The sequence below is a fragment of the Balaenoptera physalus genome (assembly GCF_965194825.1).
Source record: "Balaenoptera physalus genome assembly, chromosome: 20".
In the NCBI taxonomy this organism is placed as follows: Eukaryota; Metazoa; Chordata; class Mammalia; order Artiodactyla; family Balaenopteridae; genus Balaenoptera; species Balaenoptera physalus.
Window position 1 is genome coordinate 14,350,721 of NC_138901.1, and position 24,010 is coordinate 14,374,730.

At 37.9% G+C, this 24,010-nt stretch overlaps 1 protein-coding gene across 7 annotated transcripts in view; it reads right to left on the minus strand.

Annotated features, from left to right (window-relative positions):
* The window catches only part of CEP95 (centrosomal protein 95), a 72,340-nt gene extending 48,341 nt beyond the window's left edge, over positions 1 to 23,999 (minus strand). The window contains exons 1-9 of one of the 7 annotated variants that reach the window (XM_082442029.1): positions 23,862 to 23,999; positions 22,254 to 22,382; positions 21,060 to 21,167; positions 19,318 to 19,428; positions 16,412 to 16,517; positions 14,871 to 14,986; positions 10,988 to 11,071; positions 2,606 to 2,737; positions 1,639 to 1,832 (exon numbers count right to left, since the gene is read on the minus strand). In XM_082442029.1, coding sequence (XP_082298155.1) covers positions 1,639 to 1,832; positions 2,606 to 2,737; positions 10,988 to 11,071; positions 14,871 to 14,986; positions 16,412 to 16,517; positions 19,318 to 19,428; positions 21,060 to 21,167; positions 22,254 to 22,382; positions 23,862 to 23,880 — 999 coding nt within the window. In that variant the 5' untranslated portion in view covers positions 23,881 to 23,999. Of the gene's footprint in view, positions 1 to 1,638; positions 1,833 to 2,605; positions 2,738 to 10,987; positions 11,072 to 14,870; positions 14,987 to 16,411; positions 16,518 to 19,317; positions 19,448 to 21,059; positions 21,182 to 22,253; positions 22,383 to 23,861 lie in introns of those variants that run through there. The other 6 variants (XM_082442030.1, XM_082442031.1, XM_082442035.1 and 3 more) reach the window with 6 other exon arrangements.
* Positions 24,000 to 24,010: the final 11 nt, after the last annotated feature.

The window sequence follows — 24,010 nt, forward strand, 5'->3', positions numbered from 1 at the left end:
GCTCAGGATTGCATTCAAATATAAATGCAGGGCTTCCCTGGTGGCGCAGCAGTTGAGAATCTGCCTGCTAATGCAGGGGACACGGGTTCGAGCCCTGGTCTGGGAAGATCCCACATGCTGTGGAGCAACTAGGCCCGTGAGCCACAACTACTGAGCCTGCGCGTCTGGAGCCTGTGCTCCGCAACAAGAAAGGCCACGACAGTGAGAGGCCTGCGCACTGCGATGAAGAGTGGCCCCTGCTTGCCGCAACTAGAGAAAGCCCTCGCACAGAAATGAAGACCCAACACAGCCAAAAATAAATAATTAAATAAAAAGAAAACCAAAAAACAAAAACAAATATAAATGCAAGGGAGGTGTTCTCAAATATAAAAATTTAGGGGTTATGGCTACATGTGGACAATGAAAAAATGATCAAATCACAAGTGGAAAGTATTAAAGTCATTATCTTTCATATCAAGAAGTCAATAGAAACTGTCCAAAACTGAAACAAAAGACAAAAGCTCCAAAATATGAATATAAACTCAACATTTTAAAGAATTTATTTCTTAACTTTGGAGGGAATCTTATGGAAAATATTTCTTGTGGTAAAGAAACATTTGATGTTTAACAACTCTTTAATTTCACTTCGGTATCTTTTTCTTCTTCTATTAAAGTAAAATTAAATGTAATACTTTTTAGTAAATAACAACTATAATATAATCACATTTTTAAAAAACGTTTAAAACTGAAGTTAGTGTCCTGCTCAAGAATTATTTGAAAAAGAATATTCCCACTTAACTGCAACCCAAGTAGAGAAAAAGAATATTACCAGCAACTCAGAAGGCCTTCCACCATCCCTGCAAGCCTTCCCCAAAGGTAACCATTATCCTATGATCCCTTTTTTCTCTTTTTATCCATCTACCCTCCTATCTAAATAGATGCACAGAATGTTTAGAATTATGGTCACCTAATGCTAATTACTTTTTCGGCACCATGTGAATTTTTAATAATGAGAGTGTATCATTTATAAATTTACCCTTGGCATATACCTGAGTGTTCTTGTTGCTAGAAAGATAGGAACAGGATGACTGTATAAAAAAGGATTTTATTTTCAAAGAAGAAAAGAACAGAAGCTAATAGGCCAAAAGTTAACAGTAGTTCATGCTGGATAATAGGAATATGGATGAAAGATTATTTCTGACACTTTCCTGTATGTTAAAACATTTCAATTACTTAATTAGAGACATACAATACGGGTTCTGAAACTAGAATGCTTGAATTCTAATCCTAATTCTACAATTGCTGTGTGACCTCAGACAAGACTCTTAAACTCTCTATTTCAGCTTCCCCATGGGAAATATAAATAGTACCTACTGGAGAGCTGTGCTGTAAGAAGAAATTTATTCAATACCTGCAAATTAGGAAGAACTGTGCCTGGCACAAAATAAACATTCAGTATGTGTTGGCTCTTACTATTTCCCCTTTTACATAGTCATCCTGTCCCTATCTTCCTAGGGTAAGAATATACAGGTATATGCAGAGGTAAATTTTAAGAAGTACAGTGCTCTGATTAGTGCAGTATCCTTGACTACAATTCTAGCAGAGACCTTTTTAAATCTATAGACTTTTGACCAGTTGAAAGCAAGCTTTTCCACTTACCACAGAAAATGCTGTGCCTTCTCCAGTAGAATTCATGGTATGGGAGCAGTGACTTGAACGCAAGTATTCTTTTCCTATGGGGCAGGGAGCTCGAGGCTCTGAAGGATGGTAAGGTGGATGTAAAGGAATAGCTGATCGGATAGGCTCCCCTAACTTCCTAGCATTTGGAATCATAGCCACAGAAGGAATTTCCGCTAGTTGGACAAATCAAAGTGGACATTAAGATGAACTCTAAGAAATAAACCATTTTATATATATATATATATATATATATCCTGTATCATTTTATATATACACATACCCTATACAAACATGTTCACACACAATACTTAGAAATGTATTTTAAACTTGATTAAAAAAAAAAAAAACACACCAAAAAAACAATGAAAATAGGGACTCATCCTCAGTAAACAAGTAGGGACCTAATTAAATCAGGAAGAATGTAATTTTAATGTTATTATCATAAAAATGCTTCCTAAAAAGTTATTTAAAAATAATGAAAAATTACTAAAAACCTAAATGGCTTGAAGAATAGCTGTATAAATTATGGTTCATCCACGTGTTATAAAAATAGTTAGCCATTAACAATGACTTTATATAATACTAACCATATGAAAACCTCAGAGACAGTACAAAATGAGAATTTTTTCAAGTTATTATAATTTGAAGACCACCAACTGATATCTCATCAGTCTAACATAACAGACTCTTATTGTCCTAAAGTCTGTTTGAGAGGAGACGATTTAAATAAAATAGCGGATGCAAAACATGTGACCAAAGACCATCTTATGAAGAAATCCGAGTTCATAATTAATAGCAAACATTTACAAATGAGGTCACGTAAAACCAAAATGAATCGCATTAATTGTAGAGCAACAAAAGTTAAAAGGCTAATAGCAACTGCTGCAAGAACTACTGTCTCCAACTCACAGCAAGAGTCTCAAGAACTCAATGTATTACTACTCACTGTCTTCAACAAAGGATGTCCCACTCTTGGACAAAAAACTAGATGAGGGAGTGTTCAGCACTTCTTCATGTGAGTCAGAACATGGTAGGGTTGAGGCTTTTTTAGACTGCATTTCATTAGGACCTTGGGCACCTAGAAAATATTAAAGTAAAACTTTTTTATTGCTGAATGTTAAGACTAAAAGCTACGAGTTTAATACCCTGAGGATAAAAATATCAGAAGTGACATAATCATAGAACTATGTTGGTCTGATTGCTTGAAATACCAATTACTTTTAATAACTATCAGAGAGCAATACGTAGTTCTGTAGCCCAGAATCATTTATATAACTTAAAAACAAAGTTTTACACAGTGTTTCATTCCTTTGCTTTAGAAAAATAGGTGCCAGACTTGTAACAGAAATGCTGACTGTTGCACAGGTATATCTCTAAACTAGAGATTTTGGCTGGTACCATAATCAAAGATTTGTAGGTCAAACAAATTGTTTTGTCTAATTTTCAAACGCTTAATATTTTGAATCAGCTCTATAATGTTAGTACACAGAGAGCTACATTAAAAATAGTTCTGAAATTGAGGGAATATCCACTTTGCTCCCTTGGAAATCTACAATACACAAACTTCCCACAAACAAAATGGATTAATGACTTCCCCTCTCTAAATAACTTTCTACTTATCTATCCCTTCTTCAGTTTAATGAAAGACTTCACCATAAACTTATTCCTCACTTCAATGGTATGAGAATGCACCCTGAAAACTCATTGTTTACCAATAAGGTCAACTGATAAAATCACTAAATACAGAAAAATTCACCTTGTACAGATCCCCAAATCCACACAATTTATTCCCGAATACTGTATTTTCAAATTTTTGACACTCAACTGATGTCTTTTAAAAATCTGCAAATACATCTTTTTGTGCTCTCCTTTCCCACAATCCAGTGCAATATGGCCATTTTCATATCAAAATGTTTTAAGTATGTAAATTTCCCTCCTTAACTTCGTATTTCACATGTATATCCTCTAAGACATAATGTTCAAAATTCACAACTTGGTCCTCGATTTCATGATACTGAATTTGTCATCAGTTTGACCACAGACTAATTCATTTTTATCTAGGTCCCTTTTTTTCTTCGGCTCCTTGAATAACCATTTCACATGCTCTTTCTTTTTTGATGGAATTTCTCCTAAAATCTCATGCTTAGTTATCATCTGGAAATTTTAATTTGTCAGAATGAAAGTTACACAAATTTCTCTCAATGATCTTCAGACTGTTTTAGAAGATACTGTTTTATTATTGCAGAGATTGTGAACTTCTCTACTGTAAGCATTAATAATATTTCAATTAGGGAGTTCCCCGGTGGCCTAATGGCTGGGATTCCGAGCTTTCAATGCCATGGCCAGGGTTCAGTCCCTGGTCAGGCAACTGAGATCCCGGAAGCTGCACGGTGTGGCCAAAAAAAAAAAAAAAAAAAAAAAAAAAAGAAAATCAATTATTTAAGTATCTGTATAGTAAATACATCTCATTTACCAAAAAAAACAACGGTCTTCAGTAGAACAAATGAGTGAAGATGGTCAGAAGGTACAAACTTCCAGTTATAAAATAAGTAAGTCATAGGGATGTAATGTACCGTATGGTGACTACATTAATACTGTATTGGGGGGGGGGGTGCCCTGGGCGCCAAAGGCCTCTCATCCCAGGCTCCTCCATAAGGAATCTGGCTCACGCCACCTATAAAGCAAACCCCAATTCTTGTAGAGGCCTCATTACCCCCTCCCCCACTCAGAGTCACAGAGCAGCAGTGCCTTGGCCCCAGGGGCAGGCCAGATTTGCAAAATGGTGAGACCCTGCTGTGTATCCTGTTACGAGGTGCATAGGAAGGGGTTTCTCCTTACTTATATAAAAGGTTTAAGGAAGGGAGATGGCCCAGATGGCAGAGTAGAAAGACTCTGAGCTCACCTCCTCTCATGGGCACACCAAAATCACAACCATCTGCAGAACAGCCATCGATGAAAAAGATAGGACCCTACCAAAAAAGATCTTCTACAACTAAAGACATAAAGAATGAACCACAACAAGATGGCTAGGAGGGGCAGACTTGCAATATAGTCAAGTCCCATATCCCCCAGTGGGTGACCCACAAACGAGAACAATTACTTTGCAAAGGTTCTGCCAAAGGCGTGAGAAGTCTTGAGTCCCACATAGGCTCCCCAGCCTGGGGGGCCTGCACTGGGAAGATGAGCTCCCAGAACATTTGGCTTTGAAGACCACTGGAGATTACTTTTGGGAATCCCAGAGGGCTGCAGGAAATAGAGATTTCATTCTTAAAGGGCACACACAAAATCTACTGAGACCCAGGACAGAAGCTGTAATTTGAGAGGAGCCTAGGCCAGACCTACTTGCTGATCTTAGAGAGCTTCCCGGAGAGGCAAGAGGCAACTGGAGTTCACCTGGGAACACGGACACTGGCAGCAGCCATTTTTAGGAGCTCCTTCTACCATGTGGATCCTGGTGCTGGCAAGCGCCATTGTGGAATCCTACCTCTAGCTCATTAGCGTCAAGACATGGCCCCAACCCAACAGCTTGTAGGTGCCAGTGCTGGGACACATCAGGTCAAGCAACTAACTGGGCAGGGACACAGCCCCACCCTGGCCCTGCCCTTCAGGGAGCCTGCTCTAGCCTCTGGACCAGCTTCTCCCACCAGGAGACAGACATGAGACTCAAGAAAACTAGTCCTGGGACTTCCCTGGTGGCACAGTGGTTAAGACTCTGCGCTTCCAATGCAGGGGGCCCGGGTTCGATCCCTGGTCAGGGAACTAGATCCCACATGCATGCTGCAATTAAGAATTTGCATGCCACAACTAAGGAAGCCTTCCTGCTGCAACTAAGGAGCTGGCAAGCCGCAACTAAGGAAGCCCGCCTGCCGCAACTAACAAGCTGGTGAGCCTCAACAAAGGAGCCTGTGAGCCTCAACTAAGACCTGGCGCAACCAAATTAATTAATTAATTAATTTTAAAAAAATTATTTTAAAAAAAAAAAGAAAGAAAACTAGTCCTGCAACTTATGGACCCAGCCTGCTCATTAGCAGGCCAGACCCTGTGCTGGGACCAGCTGGGCCACAGCCCTCCCCACTAGCAGGCCAACACAAGCTTCAGGACACCTCAGACCCCATACTCAACTGTATCAGGAACTGCCCTCCCCAACCCCCCCCCCCCCACCAGCAATCCAACACAAGCTCTGGGACCCTGGGCTCTGCAACCAGGACCTGGCTCTGTCCGCCAGTAGACCAGCACTAACCCAGGACCTGGCTTTACCCACCAGTGGGCAGGCAACAGCCCTGGAGTCTTCTAGACCCTGACTCTCTGCACCACTGAGCCAGTATAAGCCCCAGGGGTCCCTGTGGTTATGCAGTTAGCCACCTCGTGACCAGCCAACCAGCAGCTGGCAGCCTCTGCACAAGGCAACCAACTGGCCCAGGGGCCAACCAAGCATACCAGACTGCCCACATAGTGAGCCCACCACAACAGAAAGACCCATGCAGTCCTCATAGGGGGAACCCCTAGAGCATATAGCTCAGGTAGGACATACTGCTGGGACACATAGGGCATTTCCAACAAAAGGCCACTTCTCCAAAGTTGGGAAATACAATCAACATACCAGATACATAAAAATAAAAATAGCAACTTAGGCAAAATGAGGCAACAGAGGAACATGTTCCAGATAAAGGTACAAGATAAAACCCCAGAAGAAGAACTAAGTGAAGTGGAGATAGGCAATCTACTGGAGAAGGAGTTCAGGGTAGTGATCATAAAGATGATCAAAGAACTCGGGAGAAGAATGGATTCACAGAATGAGAAGTTAGAAGTTTTTAATGAAGAGTTAGAAAATATAAAGACCAAGAAGATGAAAATAAAGAATACAATAACAAATGAAAAATACACTAGAAGGAATTAAAAGTAGACTAAATGATACAGAGGAATGGATCAGTGAGCTAGAAGACAGGATAGTGGAAATCACTGATGCTGAACGAATTAAAGAGAAATCAAAAGAAATGAGGACACTTTAAGAGATCTCTAGGACAACATCAGGTGCACTAATACTCGCATTATAAGCATTACAGAAGGATAAGAGAGAGAGAAAGGAGCTGATAACATATGAAGACGTAATAGCTGAAAGCTTCCCTAACCTGGGAAGGGAAACAGACAGTCAAGTCCAGGAAGCACAGAGAAGTTCCATGCTACAAGACACACTCTAGTTCTAAGGGCTAATATTAAAGATAAAGAGAGAATATTAAAAGCAACAAGGGGGGCTTACCTGGTGGCGCAGTGGTTAAGAAACCACCTGCCAATGCAGGGGACACGGGTTTGAGCTATGGTCTGGGAAGATCCCACATGCCGCGGAGCAACTAAGCCCATACGCCACAACTACTGAGCCTGCACTCCAGAGCCCGCGAGCCACAACTCCTGAAGCCTGGGTGCCTAGAACCCATGCTCTGCAACAAGAAAAGCCACCGCACTGAAACGAAGAGTAGCCCCTGCTCACCGCAACTAGAGAAAGCCCACGTGCAGCAACAAAGACCCAATGCAGCCAAAAATAAATAAATTAAATAAATAAATTTTTAAAAATACCTTTAAAAGCAACAAGGGAAAAGCAACAAATAACATACAAGAGAACTCCTACAAGGCTATCAGCTGACTTTTCAGCAGAAACTCTGCAGGCCAGAAGGGAGTGGCAGGCTATATTTAAAGTGATGAAAGGGGAAAACCTTCAACCAAGAATACTCTACCCAGCAAGGCTCTCGTTCAGATTTGATGGAGAGATCAAAAAGTTTACAGACAAGCAAAAGCTAAAAGAGTTCAGCATCACCAAACTACTTTACAACAAATGTCAAAGGAACTTCTCTAAGTGAAAAAGAAAAGGCCATAACTAGAAAGGTGAAAGTTACAAAATGAAAAAGTTCATTGCTGAAGGCAACCATACAGTAAAGGTAGGAAATCATCCACACACAAAGTTAGTAAGGTTAAAAGAGAAAAGGAGCAAAATCATTTATAACCACGATAAGCAGTTAAGGATACACAAAACAATTAGATGTAAGATATAATATCAAAAACAGTAATCATGAAGGAAGGAGAGTACAAATGCAGGGTTGTTAAAATGCATTTAAAAGTGAGAAATCAGCAACTTAAGACAATCACATATATATATGGAAAGAGAGAGAGACACTGCAAATGGAAAACAAAAGAAAACTGTGGTAGCAATACTCATATTAGACAAAATAGACATTAAAGACTGTTACAAAAGACAAAGGAGAACATTATGTTATGATCAAGGGATCACTCCAAGAAGAAGACAAAACAACTGTAAATATATATGCACTCAATATACAAGCACCTCAATACATAAAGCAAACATTAACAGACATAAAGGAAGAAACTGACAGTAACACACTAATAATAAGGGACTTTAACACCCCACTTACATCAATGGGCAGATCATCCAGACAGAAAATCAATAGGGAAACACTAGCCTTAAATGACACATTAGACCAGATGGGCTTAATAGATATACAGAACATTCAACCCAAAAGCAGCAGCATGCACATTCTTTTCAAGTGCACATGGAACATTCTCCAGGATAGATCACATGCTAGGCCACAAAACAAACCTCAGTAAATTTAAGAAAACTGAAATCACATCAAGCATCTTTTCTGACCACAACACTAGGAAGCTACAAATCAACTACAAGAAAAACTGCAAAAAACACAAACACACAGAGGTTAAGCAATATACTGCTAAACAATCAATGGATCACTGAAGAAATCAAAGAGGAATTAAAAAAATACCTGGAGACAAATGAAAACAAAAACATAATAATCCAAAATCTATGCGATACAGCAAATGTAGTTCTAAGAGGGAAGTTAGTGATACAAGTTTACCTCAGGAAACAAAAAATAACTCAAATAAACAACCTAACCTTATACCTAAAAGAACTAAAAAAAGCACAAACAAAACCCAAAGTTAGCAGAAGGAAAGAAAGGTCAAAGCAGAAACAGATAGAGACTAAAAAAACAATAGAAAAGATCAATGAAACTAAGAATTGGTTCTTTGAAAAAACAAACAAAATTGATAAACCTTTAGCCAGACTCATCAAGAAAAAAAAGAGAGAAGGTCCAAATCAATAAAATCAGAAAGGAAAAAAGAGAAGTTACAACCAGCACCAAAGAAATACAAAAGATCATAAGAGACTACTACAGGGCTTCCCTGGTGGCGCAGTGGTTGAGAATCTGCCTGCCAATGCAGGGGACACGGGTTCGAGCCCTGGTCTGGGAGGATCCCACATGCCGCGGAGCAAATAGGCCCGTGAGCCACAATTACTGAGCCTGCGCGTCTGGAGCCTGTGCTCCGCAACAGGAGAGGCCGCGATAGTGAGAGGCCCGTGCACTGCAATGAAGAGTGGCCCCCACTTGCCGCAATTAGAGAAAGCCCTCGCACAGAAACGAAGACCCAACACAGCCATAAATAAATAAATAAATAAAATTAAAAAAAAAAAAATAAGAGAATACTACAAACAACTAGACGCCAATAAAATGGACAACCTAGAAGAAAAGGACAAATTCTTAGAAATGTACAATCTCCCAAGACTGAACCAGGAAGAAACAGAAAATACGAACAGACCAATTACCAGTAACGAAACTGAATCACTAATTTAAAAACTCTCAACAAAGAAAAGTCCAGAACCAGATGGCTTCACAGCTGAATTCTACCAAACATGTAGAGAAGAGTTAACACCTAATCTTCTCAAACTATTCCAAAAAATTGCAGAGGAAGGAACACTTCCGAACTCACTCAATGAGGCCAGCATCACCCTGATACCAAAACCAGACAAAGATATCATAAAAAAAGAAAATTACAGGCCCAAATCACTGGTGAACATAGATGCAAAAATTCTCAATGAAATATTAGCAAACCGAATCCAGCAATGCATTAAAAGGATCCTACACCATGATCAAGTGGGATTTATCCCCGGGATGCTAAGATTTTCAGAATCTGCAAATTTGTTAATGTGATACACCACATTAACACACTGAAAGAATAAAAATCAAAGGATCATCTTAATAGATGCAGAAAAAGCTTTTGACAAAATTCAACACCCATTTATGATAAAAACTCTCCAGAAAGTGGGCATAGAGGGAACATACCTCAACATAATAAAGGCCATATGCAAGAAACCCACAGTTAACATCATACTCAATGGTGAAAAGCCAAAAGCATTTCCTCTAAGATCAGGAACAAGACAAGGATGCCCTCTCTCACCATGTTTATGCAACATAGAATTTAAAGTCCTAGCCACAGCAATCAGACAAGAAAAAAAAATAAAAGGAATCTAAATTGGAAAGGAAGAAGTAAAACTGTCACTATTTGCAGATGACATGATACTACATATAGAAAATCCTAAAGAAGCCGCCAGAAAACTACCAGAGCTCACCAGTGAATTCAGTAAAGTTGCAGAATACAAAATTAATATGAAGAAATCTGTCGCAATTTTATACACTAACAACAAACTATCAGAAAGAGAAATTAAGGAAACAATCCCATTTGTCATTGCACCAAAAAGAATAAAACACCCAGGAATAAACCTACCTAAGGAGGTAAAAGACCAGTACCCAGAAAACTATAAGACACTGATGAAAGAAACTGAAGACGACACACACATGTAAAGATATACCATGTTCAAGAATTGGAAGAATATTGTTAAATTGACTATACTAGCCAAGGAAATTCACATATTCAATGCAATCCCTACCAAATTACCAATGACATTTTTCACAGAACTAGAACAAATAATGTTAAAATTTGTATGGAAACACAAAAGACCCTGAATAGCCAAAACAATCTTGAGCAAAAAAGGAGCTGGAGGATTCATGCTCCCTGACTTCAGACTATACTACAAAGCTACAGTAATCGAAACAGTATGGAACTGGCACAAAGCCAGATACATAAATCAGTGGAACAGAATAGAGAGCCTAGAAATAAACCCACACACTGAAGGTCAATTAATCTATGACAAGGAGGCAAGAATATACAATAGAGAAAAAGTCCTTCAATAAGTGGTGCTAGGAAAACTGGACAGCTACATGTAAAAGAATGAAATTACAACATTTTCTCACACCATATACAAAAATAAACTCAAAATGGATTATAGGTCTAAATGTAAGACCAAAAACCATAAAACTCCTAGAAGAACACTCTTTGACATAAATTGTAGCAATATCTTTTTGGCTCTGTCTCCTAAAGCAAAGGAAATAAAAGCAAAAATAAACAAATGGGACCTAGTTAGACTTATAAGTTTTTGCACAGCAAAGGAAACCATCAACAAAAAGACAACCTTTAGGGACTTCCCTGATGGCCCAGCAGTTGAGACTCTGTGCTTCCAATGCAGGGGGTGCGGGTTCGATCCCTGGACAGGGAACTAAAATCCCATATGCCACGCAGCGTGGCCAAAAAAACAAACAAAAAAACAAAAAAAGACAATCTTTAAAATTAGAAAATATTTGCTAATGAGATGACTGACAAAGGGATTAATATCCAAAATATATAAAAGGCTCATACAACTCAACATCAAAAAAAAAACCCAATTAAAAAATGGGCAGAAGACCTGAATAGACATTTTTCCAAAAAAGACATACAGATGGCCAACAGGCACATGAAGAGATGCTCAATATCGCTAATCATCAGAGAAATTCAAATTAAAACCACAATGAGATATCACCTCACACTTGTCAGAATGTCTATCATCAAAAAGACCACAGATACCAGGGAAAACCATAATTCAAAAAGATACATGCACTCCAATGTTCATTGCAGTGCTATTTACAATAGCCAGGACGTGGAAGCAACCTAAATGTCTATCAAGAGAGGGATGGATAAAGAAGATGTGGTACATATATACAATGCAGTACGACTCAGCCATAAAAAAAGAATGAAATAATGCCATTTGCAGAGATGTGGATAGACCTAGAGAGTGTCATACAGAGTGAAGTAAGTCAGAAAAATATTGTATAATATCACTTACAAGTGGAATCTAGAAAAATGGTACAGATGAACTTATTTGCAAAGCAGAAATATAGACACAGATATAGAGAACAAACTTATGGATACCAAGGGGGGGAGGGGGCGGATGGGATGAATTGGGAGATTAGGATTGACATATATACACTACTATGTATAAAACAGATAACTAATGAGAACCTACTGTATAGCACAGGGAACTCTACTCAATGCTCTGTGGTGACCTAAATGGGAAGGAAATCTAAAAAAGAGGGAATATATGTATACATATAACTGATTCACTTTGCTGTACAGCAGAAATTAACACAGCATTGTAAAGCAACTATACTCCAATAAAAATTAATAAAAAAATAATACATTAAAAAAAAGTGTATGTTGACCCCCTCCAAAAAAAAAAAGACCACAGATAACAAATGTTGGTGAGGATGTGGAGAAAAGGGAACCCTTGTACACTATTAGTGGGAATGCAAATTGGTGCTGCCACTGTGGAGAACAGTACAGCAGTTTTTCAAAAAGCTAAAAACAGAACTACCATATGACCCAGCAACTCCACTTCTGGCTATATATCCAAAATAAATGGGAACACTAATTTGAAAAGATACATGCACCCCCAACATTCATAGCAGCATTATTTATAATTGCCAAGATACAGAAGCAACCTTTGTCCATCAACAGATGGATGGAGAAAATGTGGTGTGTGTGTGTATATATATGTGTGTGTGTATATATATATATATATATATATATATATATATACACGTATATGTGTGTATATATATATATATATATATATATATATACACACACACACAATGGAATACTACTCACCCATAAAAATGGAATGAAAATTTTGCCATTTGCAACAACATGGATGGACTTGGAGGGTATTATGCTAAGTGATATAAGTCAGAGAGAAAAACAAATACTATAAGATATCACTTACATGTGGAATCTAAAAAATAAAACAAACTAGTGAATATAACAAAACGGAAACAAACTCATAGATATAGAGAACAAACTAGTGGTTACCAGTGGGGAGGGGGCAAGACAGGGATGGGGTTAAGAGGTACAAACTATCATGTATAAAATAAGCTACAAGGATATATTGTACAACACAGGGAATATAGCCAATACTTTATAATAACTATAAATGGAATATAAAAATTTAAAAATTGTGAATCACTATGTTGTACACCTGTAACATATAATATTGTACATCAGCTATATCTCAATTTTAAAAAAGGTTTAAGAAGAAAATACTGTGTTGTATATTTGAAAGTTGCTAATAGAGTAGATCTTAAAAGTTCTCATCACAAGAAAAAAATGTGTAACTTTTTGGTAACGAATATTAACTAAACATACTGTGGTAATCATTTTGCAATACATACTACTGAAGAATCATATTGTACATCTGTATAAGTAATATAATGTTATATGTCAATTATATTGCAATAAAAAAGAAAGATTTATAGTCCTGGAATTAAAGCCTAAATTAGATGTCTAAGAATGTGTATGATGACATTTATCTGATGAAGTAAAATCCAAATATAAAAGTAAGCTACCATATGACATCAAACCCAAACACCTTAGCCTGGCTTTTCTCTCAACCATTTCTTTTTTTCTTTTAATTGCATTATAATCTGAATAGTTAAAATCTGAAAATAATAATTCACTTTTTATAGATATAGCCTTTCTACATGGCACTTGCTATCACAGAACACCATTTCTAAAATCACCATCCCTTTCATCTGACTCTCTACCTTGAAAAGACATTCTTGCATTACCTACACTTGACTCTGGTCATTCTGCTACTTTGCCCATCCCAGTGGCAAGTACATGTCTTTGGCTTACTGTCTGACCTCCCAAACATAGGTTCTTCGAACACAATTGCTTGGAATGGAGTGTCTATTCCTTGGAATTAGAGTATTAATGCTGAAAGGGATTTCAAAGATGGTTTAGTTTAATTCTCTAATTTCACACTTGAAGAAACAGAAAAGATCAGGGGCTTGTCCAAAGTCACACTGCCAGCAGCAGAGTCTGGAAGAGAATGTAGGCCACTTGATTCCCATAATTTAATGTACTTAATTCTACTCTAGCATTCCTGTTCTTCCATTTAAAAACATACTTATTGTGGGCCTACTGTTTTGCTAATTTTTGGAATACTAAGACGAATGTGAATAATTTTATCAGACATTTCACTTATTTGTCTTATTTACTGACTGCCTCCACAAGTAGAATATATGTTCTATAAGGGAAGGGATTTGTGCCTGTGTCTATTCTGTTTACTACTGTATCACCACTGCCTGGCAAAGGGAAGGCATTAAATAAATATTTGCTGAATGAATATGAGGTCGCTACTGTCCCTGGAACTCAAAGTTTACATAATACTCAAGGTGAGAAGACCACAATGTAGGAATACAGAGCCTCAGAGGCTGGGCTTTGTATAGAGTGAGTTTGCCAGAAACAGGAAGGAAGAGCATTCCAACAAAAGAAACTATATGATGTTGGAAGTTTCCTGGTGGCCTAGTGGTTAGGATTCTGGGCTTTCACTGCCGTGGCCCAGGTTCAATCCCTGGTCAGGAAACTGAGATCCTACAAGCTGCATGGCACAGCCAAAAAAAAAAAAGAAAAGAAAAGAAAAAAGAAACTATATGATGCCAAGAGAAAAGCAAGACAACCAAGATGGGCAGAACAGGAAGTGGGATGGTTGGAGGAGGACAAGGTGAGAGTCTCAAAACAGGCCTGAGAGATATTCAGGTTTACTGTGTATAAGCAGGAGACTGCTGGAAATATAGCCTGAAGCCTGGGAGAAAAACTGCCACTGGATGTACACACTTGGTTGAAACCATGAAAAAAGTGAGTCACCCAGCTCAGGAAACTATACTTAAGGGGTATTCTGAGTGTGACCAGACTGTTAAGCTGCATCCAGAATTTTCTTCCTAGGGTATCAAGTCCCACATATTACATAACAAACTTGCATCCACCTATTTGCCCATGTGCCTAGGACTCCCACTTGACTCATTCTGGACAACTGTTCATATATAGTGGGTAACTGTAGTATTCTGGAATTTCAATTTTGATGTCCAGTTAGGGCTCTCTCTATTCTTCTCAACTTTTAAACACTTCTAAGTATAACTATTTACATTTTCACAGTTTTATGTTGAATAACAATAACTGATATTTGAAGTTTAACTACTCACCATTACTTCTTAGAGAAAACGTGTGTGCTGTGTCTCCAAGTCTAATTATTTCACCAGTGGATTCTGCTTCATCTCCACCCCAAGAGGGGCCCAATGCATCAGATGACGAGGAGCACCTGAAAGAGTTTCCCCACTTACTGATGGCCTGGCCTGACCACAAAGGGCCCTTTCTGTGAGGATCCCGAGAGCTGCTTCAAGCAGCCTGCCTATGGATGTTCAGATTCGTCATTGTGATGTGCAGAAAACAGGAGACTTTTCCTTCTGCTGCTTATCTGTTTTAACTGATACATGTATGGCGGGAAAAGCTGTGTATAAAGTGTCAAAGATTAAATGTACAGGCGAATATACACAGAGAACAATAAATACTGGTTACTTTAGAGGTGTGGAAGTGAAGGGAATTTAGGTAGGATATTAATTTTGTATTAAACATCCTTTTATTGTTTCACTTCTGCACTTCTGTTATTTTTTTAATCTAATAATGAAAAATAAAGTCAAAAAATTTATTTTCTGACGGTCTCCTTTAAGACACATTTTCTACAACATACTATATTTAAACAAGAAGGCTTTGCCTGTGCTTTTCAAACCATGACAAACTCCATAAAAAAACTGATAATCGGATACTTAAAGGAAAATCATAGCAGCATGTTCAACCTCTTCTTGGCAGAAGTACAATCAAACCTGCAACAACATTACATTTTGCCTATGAAAACAGCATAAATTTTAAAACTCTGGTATTGGTTGGTGATACTGGTTGATGAGGGTGCAGTAACCCAGTACTTTTATACTGCTGGTGGGTATTTAAATAGTCACAGCCTTTTTGGAAAGTAATTTGGCAACTTTTAATAGCCTTATATCATTCATAGTCTTCGACTCTCAATGTAGCTTAAATATATGAGTGGGAGGAGGGTAGAGAAAGAAACAGAAGTATGTATCACATTAAAAAAATAATAATAATATGAAAAACAAAGGAACAACTACCTCCACTTCAGAGGCGTGGTTTAATAAATTATGATGCACCCATATGCATGATATGTTATACAGTGATTAAAAATGATTTTTATAAAGACTTTATTAAGTTAGGAAAAGACTTGATGTGTTAAACTTTAAAATGCAGGGAACAAAATTATACAGACAATATGACTAAATCCCCAAAAGAAAAACACAGTAAAAAAGGCTAAATTACAACAAAATGTTAACAAGCAGTTACTTAGTTCTGAATGATACAGTTCATCTTTTTTCTTTTTTATTCCTCTGTACTTTCCAAGTTTTCAACAAGGAACATAAACTACTTTGATGATTAAGGGAAATGTTTTAAATTAAGTAGGTGGCTAATGCTGAGAATTAAGTACTATATATAGCTCGAGGTTCTTAAAACTCCCTCAGGGAGGTTTAAAACATGAGAAGTTAGTAAATTTTCACATCAGCTTTGTTTTTTGTTTTGTTTTTTTGCTGTCATTCTGGTATATTGTGTACAATTTTAATTCTTAGTAGAAAGAAAAGCATAACTTGTTTTGCTTAAATTCACAGATATTGAGTGCTACCTCTCAAAAGAAACTCTTTTCCAGGATGATCTGGATTCTTTAGTACTTTCTCGCTCTTCCAAAGGGTCTCCTCGATGGGATTCTTTAGAACCCTGTCCAGTTTCACCTGTTTAGAACAGATAAAAACAATACCAAAAAACCCAAGTTAATGCAACTATTTCTCTATAGGGGATGGGTAGAGGTAAGGACAGTAAAATACCCTCAACCCCTTCCTGGTAAACTGGGCTCTAGTGAAAGTGAAGTAAGAACCAAATCATTACTTGCAATGAGCATGCAAGTGTTGCTTTAAAAGCAGGGTCTACAGTTGTATTAGCAATGTTCTATTTTTTAAGCCAGGTGGTAGGTTCATTTAGTATTCTTTACACTTCTCTATCTGTGAGATAGAGATATCTGTGAGATATCTGAGGCAAGATGACTAGGATGTGGCTTCAGAAAAACATGACTATGTCAGCCTACCTCAAGCTGCAAGACAATCATGCCCTAGCCTAAGATAAGAGTGAGACCACATCAAGGTGTGGATGAAATTTTCCTTAAGACTATCAACCTTGGGACTTCCCTGGCGGTCCAGTGGTTAAGACTCTGTGCTTCCACTGCAGGGGCATGGGTTCGATCCCTGGTCAGGGAGCTAGGATCCCTCATGCCACACGGCACACCCAAAAAAACAAAATAAGACTCTCAACCTTTTTTCTACCCCAACATACTTAAGAAATACACTTTCACAGTGGCAGTAACTCACTAGGGAAGTGATTTCAGGAGGTATGTGGGTGAAACCTCCTACTTCAGATATACCCGTCTGGATATTCCCATCCCACTTCTAGAGATTTCCTGTTTAAACAACCACCTTCACTTTTTTCTGTTTCTATATTCGCCAAGCAACATTTTAACGACATTAGTCAATATTCATTGTGTATTTACTCTGGGCTAGGTTCAATACTAAATTATTTATGCATATCTATTAACCTTCACTACAATCATGAAAGAATTTCAGATGAGAAAACTGAGGCTTAGAGAGCTTCAGTCCTACAGTGAGGGATGAAACTTAGTGAGTCATACAGTGAGTGGCAGCATTAAGCCCATAGTCTGCCTTCAAATCCCTTGATCTTCAGTGGTAAATGATAATGCTAGCTCAGAAGAAACTGCTCTGTACCTGACATGACTAGTGATAATACAGATTTATTTCCCATTACTAATTGGCATTTTGAAGATTCTGATCAGCTCTAGGTAATACTGCTATATAAACTTGGACCTGCAAAGGTGAGAATCAGACTTCAGAAAACATTCTCCAACTACAGTACTATCACATAGGGAGGCCCCATCTGAGCAACTCCCTTCTAGCAGCACTAAGCTTATCATATCCTACTGACCTCCCCTGGGAAGATCCCCCACTCAGCATTTCTTTATTACCAGCCTCACATGTAAGTATCTCTCAGTTCTGTCCTCCTCTCCATCCCCACTGCCTATCATCTCTCCCTTACATGCGATCAAGTACTACATCATAAAAATTCCTGTCGTTAGAACATTTCAAATTAATCACTCTTTTAGGTAGTTTTCTTCCCCTTACTCTTGCTGCTAAAATGACTAAAAAGCCACAGAGCATCGAAATACCTACTGGTAGCCTTGAATTAGGTGAGTTTTTGCATGTCATTCACTCCTTCCCAATCCTCCTACAATGTTTTTACTGTGTGTATTTATGGCAGTCTCCCTGACTTGAGTATAGTTTTGAGAGCAATAAACATGGCATGCAGCTGTGAATCTTCCCAGAGTACCTAGGTTGATATTTAACATACATTAAACACTCAAAACTCAGAAGTTTTTTGAAAAAAAAAATGTACAGTGTGGCGTGCCTTTCAATCTTTCCTTCTAGGCCTTATCTCTATATGCTTTTAAGTCTTTTTCAGCAACAAGGATGAAAGGTAGAAAACTACCTCTAACTAAAGAATTTAAGATTAATTTCAGATGTTATATTCACAGCATAGGTCTCACCATCAACAGTGTGAGAATTAGGAATGATGAGCCTGCCCAAATTTTTTGTCTTCGTTTGTATTAGAATTTATACTAATTGCTATTGCTGCTAAAAACTTGTTTTGGATAACTTTACAATAGTAAACCCATTCTAATATGGGTCATATATTATTCACTGTGTATTAATACATACAGTATTATTTATTGACCAGTCTCAAAGTGTTAAGACATAAGGTTCTTTGTTTTTTTTTCCCCCAATGATAACATTGTGTGAAGACCTTCAAGCACCTTTCTTTTGTATTTTTTTCTTAGGACAAATCCCTAGAAATGGGATTTATAGAGCCAAAGATTATGAATAGCACTTATACACTAATGATCCAGTTTAAATAACCACGACACCTTTGGAAAATAATACAGCAATAATGATCTTTATCATTAAAAAAACATAATATCAAAATTTCATACAATAAACCGTTACGATTTGGAGAACTGAGTCACTTGAAGAATGAAATAAAAAATATTCAGGCTGTCACAAACTGAAGTGTAGGTTGGAGACAGAAATGTACCAACCCTTCCTGCTGATGCCTTCCCAGTATCCAAATTTATAACAAAAATGGCAGTTCTGACATAGGAAATTTTGGAGTAAGGAATTTCATGTAATAGGACAATAAGCAATTTTAGCCAGATTTAGCTTTCTATTACAGATTAGCTTTAAAGTACCTTATAAGCAATATCCAAGTTAACAAAAGACATGATGGTAGTCTAGGATAGAGGTTTCAACCACTTGGAACAATGAGAATTGAAATTTAATTTATAATTAAATTTATCAGATACAGTGTATTAGTGATTCTAATTACTATGGAAAAAAATAGGCAAAAAGATAAAAGACAAAAAGAGACATAACACAGAATATAAATCAAACCAAATTTTTTTCTTAAACTTACTTTTCTCGTGAGATGTTTCACTGATGTGTTCTGTAAGATACTCCAGTAACCCATCAAATATTTCTAGGAGATTCTTAATAGATTCTTTATCTCCTTTCACTATATTTTCTCCTGAACACAGAATACAGAGCTATTAAAAAAAATTAACCAAGAAATTGAAAGCCTCATAATTTTGAAATGGATATACCACTGTGAAAATATTGTTCATGATACAAAGATTATAAATTAATCCAGGAGAAAAAATATTATAAATATTAAAAACATTAATTTCTTGATGCTTGATTATATCTGAAGAAAAAGGGGTAGTCTTGAATAGTATGGTTGATAATTCATTGGCATAGTCCTTCATTTATCAAGAAGCAAAATAAGTGGACTTCATCCTCTAAGTTTTATACTGAAGTATAAATAAAGCAACTAAGCTGAACTTTATTAGGCTGGCGAAAAAAAATTGCAGGAGGGAACACTGCTGCTTTGCAGTCTACTGGAGGAGGTGAGCAGTTTTGCAACTTTCCATGGGGATGGGGTGGGTATGAGTTGTCAGGGGCAGCTCTGCATCAAAAAGTTCTATAAGCAGACACAACCTTGGTGTACAGTATGTTTATTTAGTAAATATAAATACCAGAAATTACCCTACTTGGGTGATAAAGCCATTCCAAATTTCAAAAGAACAGGGTTATCCCTCAAAATGAATTTTCTCCAAACTAGTTTACCACATTCATTCACCTAGAACTGCACTAAAAAACTTAAGATCTTATTGATACATCAAAATAAGAGATGTAAATGACCTACCCTGATTAACATATACCTCTTTTAACGACTGTCAAAGAATAAAACAGTATAAACCTTCGCTTAGTGACTTAAGTATAGTTTCAAGTCCCCAAGATTCCCTCTGTTCATTAGCTTGTAATAATTTACTGAACTAATCCTCATTTTCTATTTACCAAAAATAGAGATTTACAAATGTATTTGGTACGTTTGGCTTTTAAATACAAGCATGTACACTTTTTTGGAAAAAGGCTGAAAAACAATTTACAGTTTTATTTATTTTGAACAGGTAATACATTCACATGGTTCAAAATTCCAAAAGTGCAAAAGGTATAAAATGAAAAGTCTCATCCCACCCTTGTCCTGCAGCCCTGTAGTTCCTCTCATTGGAGGTAATCAGTATTACAGGTTTTTTGCATATGCTTCTAGAGAGTCCTTTGGCATTCAATCAACTGCATATAGTTTCTCCCCACCTTAGTTTTTAACAAATAGTAGCATACTCTGCACATTAGCATTATAACCGCACCACGTTTTTCTCATACAATATCATCATTCTGCTAATATGGAACGCTGTATACAGAGCACCATCAATTATCTTTCACAGCTGCAGAGTAGTTCCCTATATGGAGCTATAATAATTTATTTAACCTGTTCCTATTAATGGACATTTAGGTGTTTCTAATTTTTAGCAACTACAAACAAGCAGACTGATAGCTTCAAAGTAACAACAACAAAACACACCTCAAACTACCAGCTAGGATTCTTATATCTTAGACCTATCCCAAACTCAATGTATGACTCCTGGAAAAGCTCATAAGGATGGTTGTCTTAACTATACCAGTGAATTGTCTTGGCTCAGTCTTGCTGTTTGGTCTATTTCACAAGCTTACTCATTTGGTTAAACAATATCTAGAGTGCTACAAAACAAATTATTTTAGTAAAACGCAAAATTATCTGATGGTTACGTATATACCAACCTGTTATGTGAGACAAGCTGACCTGCAGATAATCCAAAGCCAATGAATCAATTACTGCTTGTACATTGTGAGCTTCATCCTCTTGACTCCTGGGAATAGCTATGAGGTCTGTGGGAAAAAAACTACATAATTTTGCATCTATGAGAGTCCAAGTTTTCATCTATCTGTCTCTGACCAGGCCTCTGAGCTCTGCCCAAATAGAGCAAGCTATAACGTACAGATAAACAGAGCCTGAATTCCACAAAGTAGAATCTTTAGTGGCTGAATGTTTATTGATTGAATATGGTTGAATATTTATTCAATCAACATATATATGAACATGCTCTATAATAAGCACCGTGTTAAAGAAAGCTAAAAAGGTCCCTGAATTCAAGGAGATACTAATACTCTAATAAGGAAGAAAATCCAAGGGAGACTTTAACCTATAACCATAGGCAGGTGTGCAAGGAGGGATTCGTGTATGTCTTGTTAAAGCAGCCTATTGGGAATTATTGGTATAAAGGTTTAAAAGATCAGCATAGTGTCGAAAGATTTTAACAACTTAAATTTGGAGTTTCTCCTCTGGTATTGAGGAAGATGAATGTCTTGGGGAAGGATGAAAAAAGTATTCTAAAAGACTGGTCTAATAACTACCTGCCTCTGAACCCTAAAGAGAGTTGAGACTAGTATCAAAGATACCAGCTGGAGGCCATCCCATTATTCCAGGAAGCGATGAGGGCACTGACTCATGGTAATGGAGGGAAGAGAGACTACACAGAACTTTAGTGCTTAATGGTTATAAACTATATAAAGATACAGAGGCAGGAAAGCAATCTATGGATAAGAACTCTGAGATATTTAACTGGGAACAAAGTGCAAACAACAATTCTTATCCGTAACATTGGTTAAATTCCAGGATTCAACAAGTTTCCAAATTCCACTCAATTTTAGAACTATGAAGGTACATTTACAGAAAAGGTGTGACTTTCACAGGGCATTATGAATGATTAAACAGTTGATGACCAAGGCAGTTATTACAGGTGGGTCTCCTAAGGTATTCATTAAGGCAATGAATGCTATTACTTAGATAGAAATAAGATGTACGCAAAGAGAAAACTCAAGATTTTATATGTACTATAGGATCTAACTAGAAAACCCTAGAAACTTATGGCCTAAGATACAGACACTATTACTCCCACTTTTAAGTACCCTTACCTGGTACCTTTTCTCCCAAAACAGACTGATAAAGAGCAATAAAAACATTAGCATCACAGTCTTCTAGTTCTCGAATCCTCAGGTGTATGTGACATTGCAAAAGAAGATTATTGGCAATGGTTACCCACTCTGTTGGGAAAGGAAGGGAAAAGATCAGCCTTAACTTGTACTAGAAAACATCATATACGTTCATTTAAAAAACCACCCCCACAAAAACATTGAATTCTATAGAAGATAAGGAATTTGATTGTTAGAGAATTTCAAAGACCCTCCTAGTCATGATTTTTGAAAAGATGTATTTAATTTCTTGAGATGACTTCCAATAATTTCAATGTAGTCAAAACTATGATGCAGATCCAATTCTCACTGTTGCAACCTAAAATCTTACGTTACTTACCGCAGTCCTCATTTTACAAGCCATACATAGGTCTTTTTATTTAAAACACATTTACAAGTAAACAGGAATATTATGTTTTATATAAGACAGATTGTGAATAATAATTTGAGGTTACTAGAAACCAATTAATGGATGGTGCTTCAAATTCCCCATAGCATTAGTCATGTTTTTACCTAATTATCTTGTTCAAGGTGGAATTTCTCTGATGCCCAAACAGGTGGTGATTAACTTAGGCTGTTAAGAACTGGAGTAATGACACCATAAGAACTGCAGTAACGACACCAACATTACTGCATCTGTTCCATTTTTAATTATATTTGATGTATATGAAAGAAAATTTGAGAAATACATAAAAAGTCTCTAAATTCAGAGCTAACACATTACCAATACTGTCGAAGTTTCCTGTGTATCACCCCTTTATCGTTGGGATTAGCAAAATTTCAAGGGTTTCTCGACCAAAGGTAATTTACCAAGTTTGAAACACTTATTCCCTCAAATAACTAGCGAGTAAGGGGGAAATTCTTTTATTCTGTATGCGTTATCTTCAGTATGTCTAGAAATAAATGTGTGTATGTGTAAGTGTGTCCTCAAGGCACATTATCTCCCTCTCCCCATGCCCATTACTCACAGCTGACCAAGCCATGACAACTGGTTTGAACGCTGTCTGGGAGAAAAGAATGAAAGCGTCCTAGACAACCAAATCAATTCGTTTTTCAAAAGCGGCGCTGGACAAAGCCGGTTAACTCTAGAAAGCACTGAAGAGAAAAGTCCACCACTATTCTACTTTGGAAGAGGCATCAACAGATATTTACAATGCCAGTCCTCGGAAGTTCAAAACAGATGCACGTACGGCCTCAATCCCCACAATGCAAGAGCAGAGGGCACATTCCCCAGAGAAACAGCTGTCCGGGGAAGGACACTTTCTGACCGTCCGTTTTTGCAGCCAAGAGGCGGGCGTGCTGCGGGCCTCGCCGCAGGGCCCTTCTCTCCTCCCGCCCCCAAACCAGGCTCGACCGCTTCGAAGGGGCCAGGGAGCGGGGCTGACAGACCCGATTCAGAAAACCCGCCGACTACGACGGGGTGTCTGTCACGAGCCCCACCGGCAGCCCAGACCCGCCCGAGGCCTCAAGATAAGATGGGCAGGAGCGTTCGAGGACTTGGACTGTACGGCTTCAGTCCACACACAACCGGGGCTCAAGGCCGAGACTCACCAGCCTCTGAGCAGGCCATGTCGCGGAGGCAGGTCCTCGCCGGACTCCCAGCCGGGCGCGCGCGGGACGGTGTCCTGGGAGGGCCTCACGGCGCAAACCCAGCAGTGACAGAAAGAAGAACCTAACGAAAGGGCCGTGAAGGAGGGGTG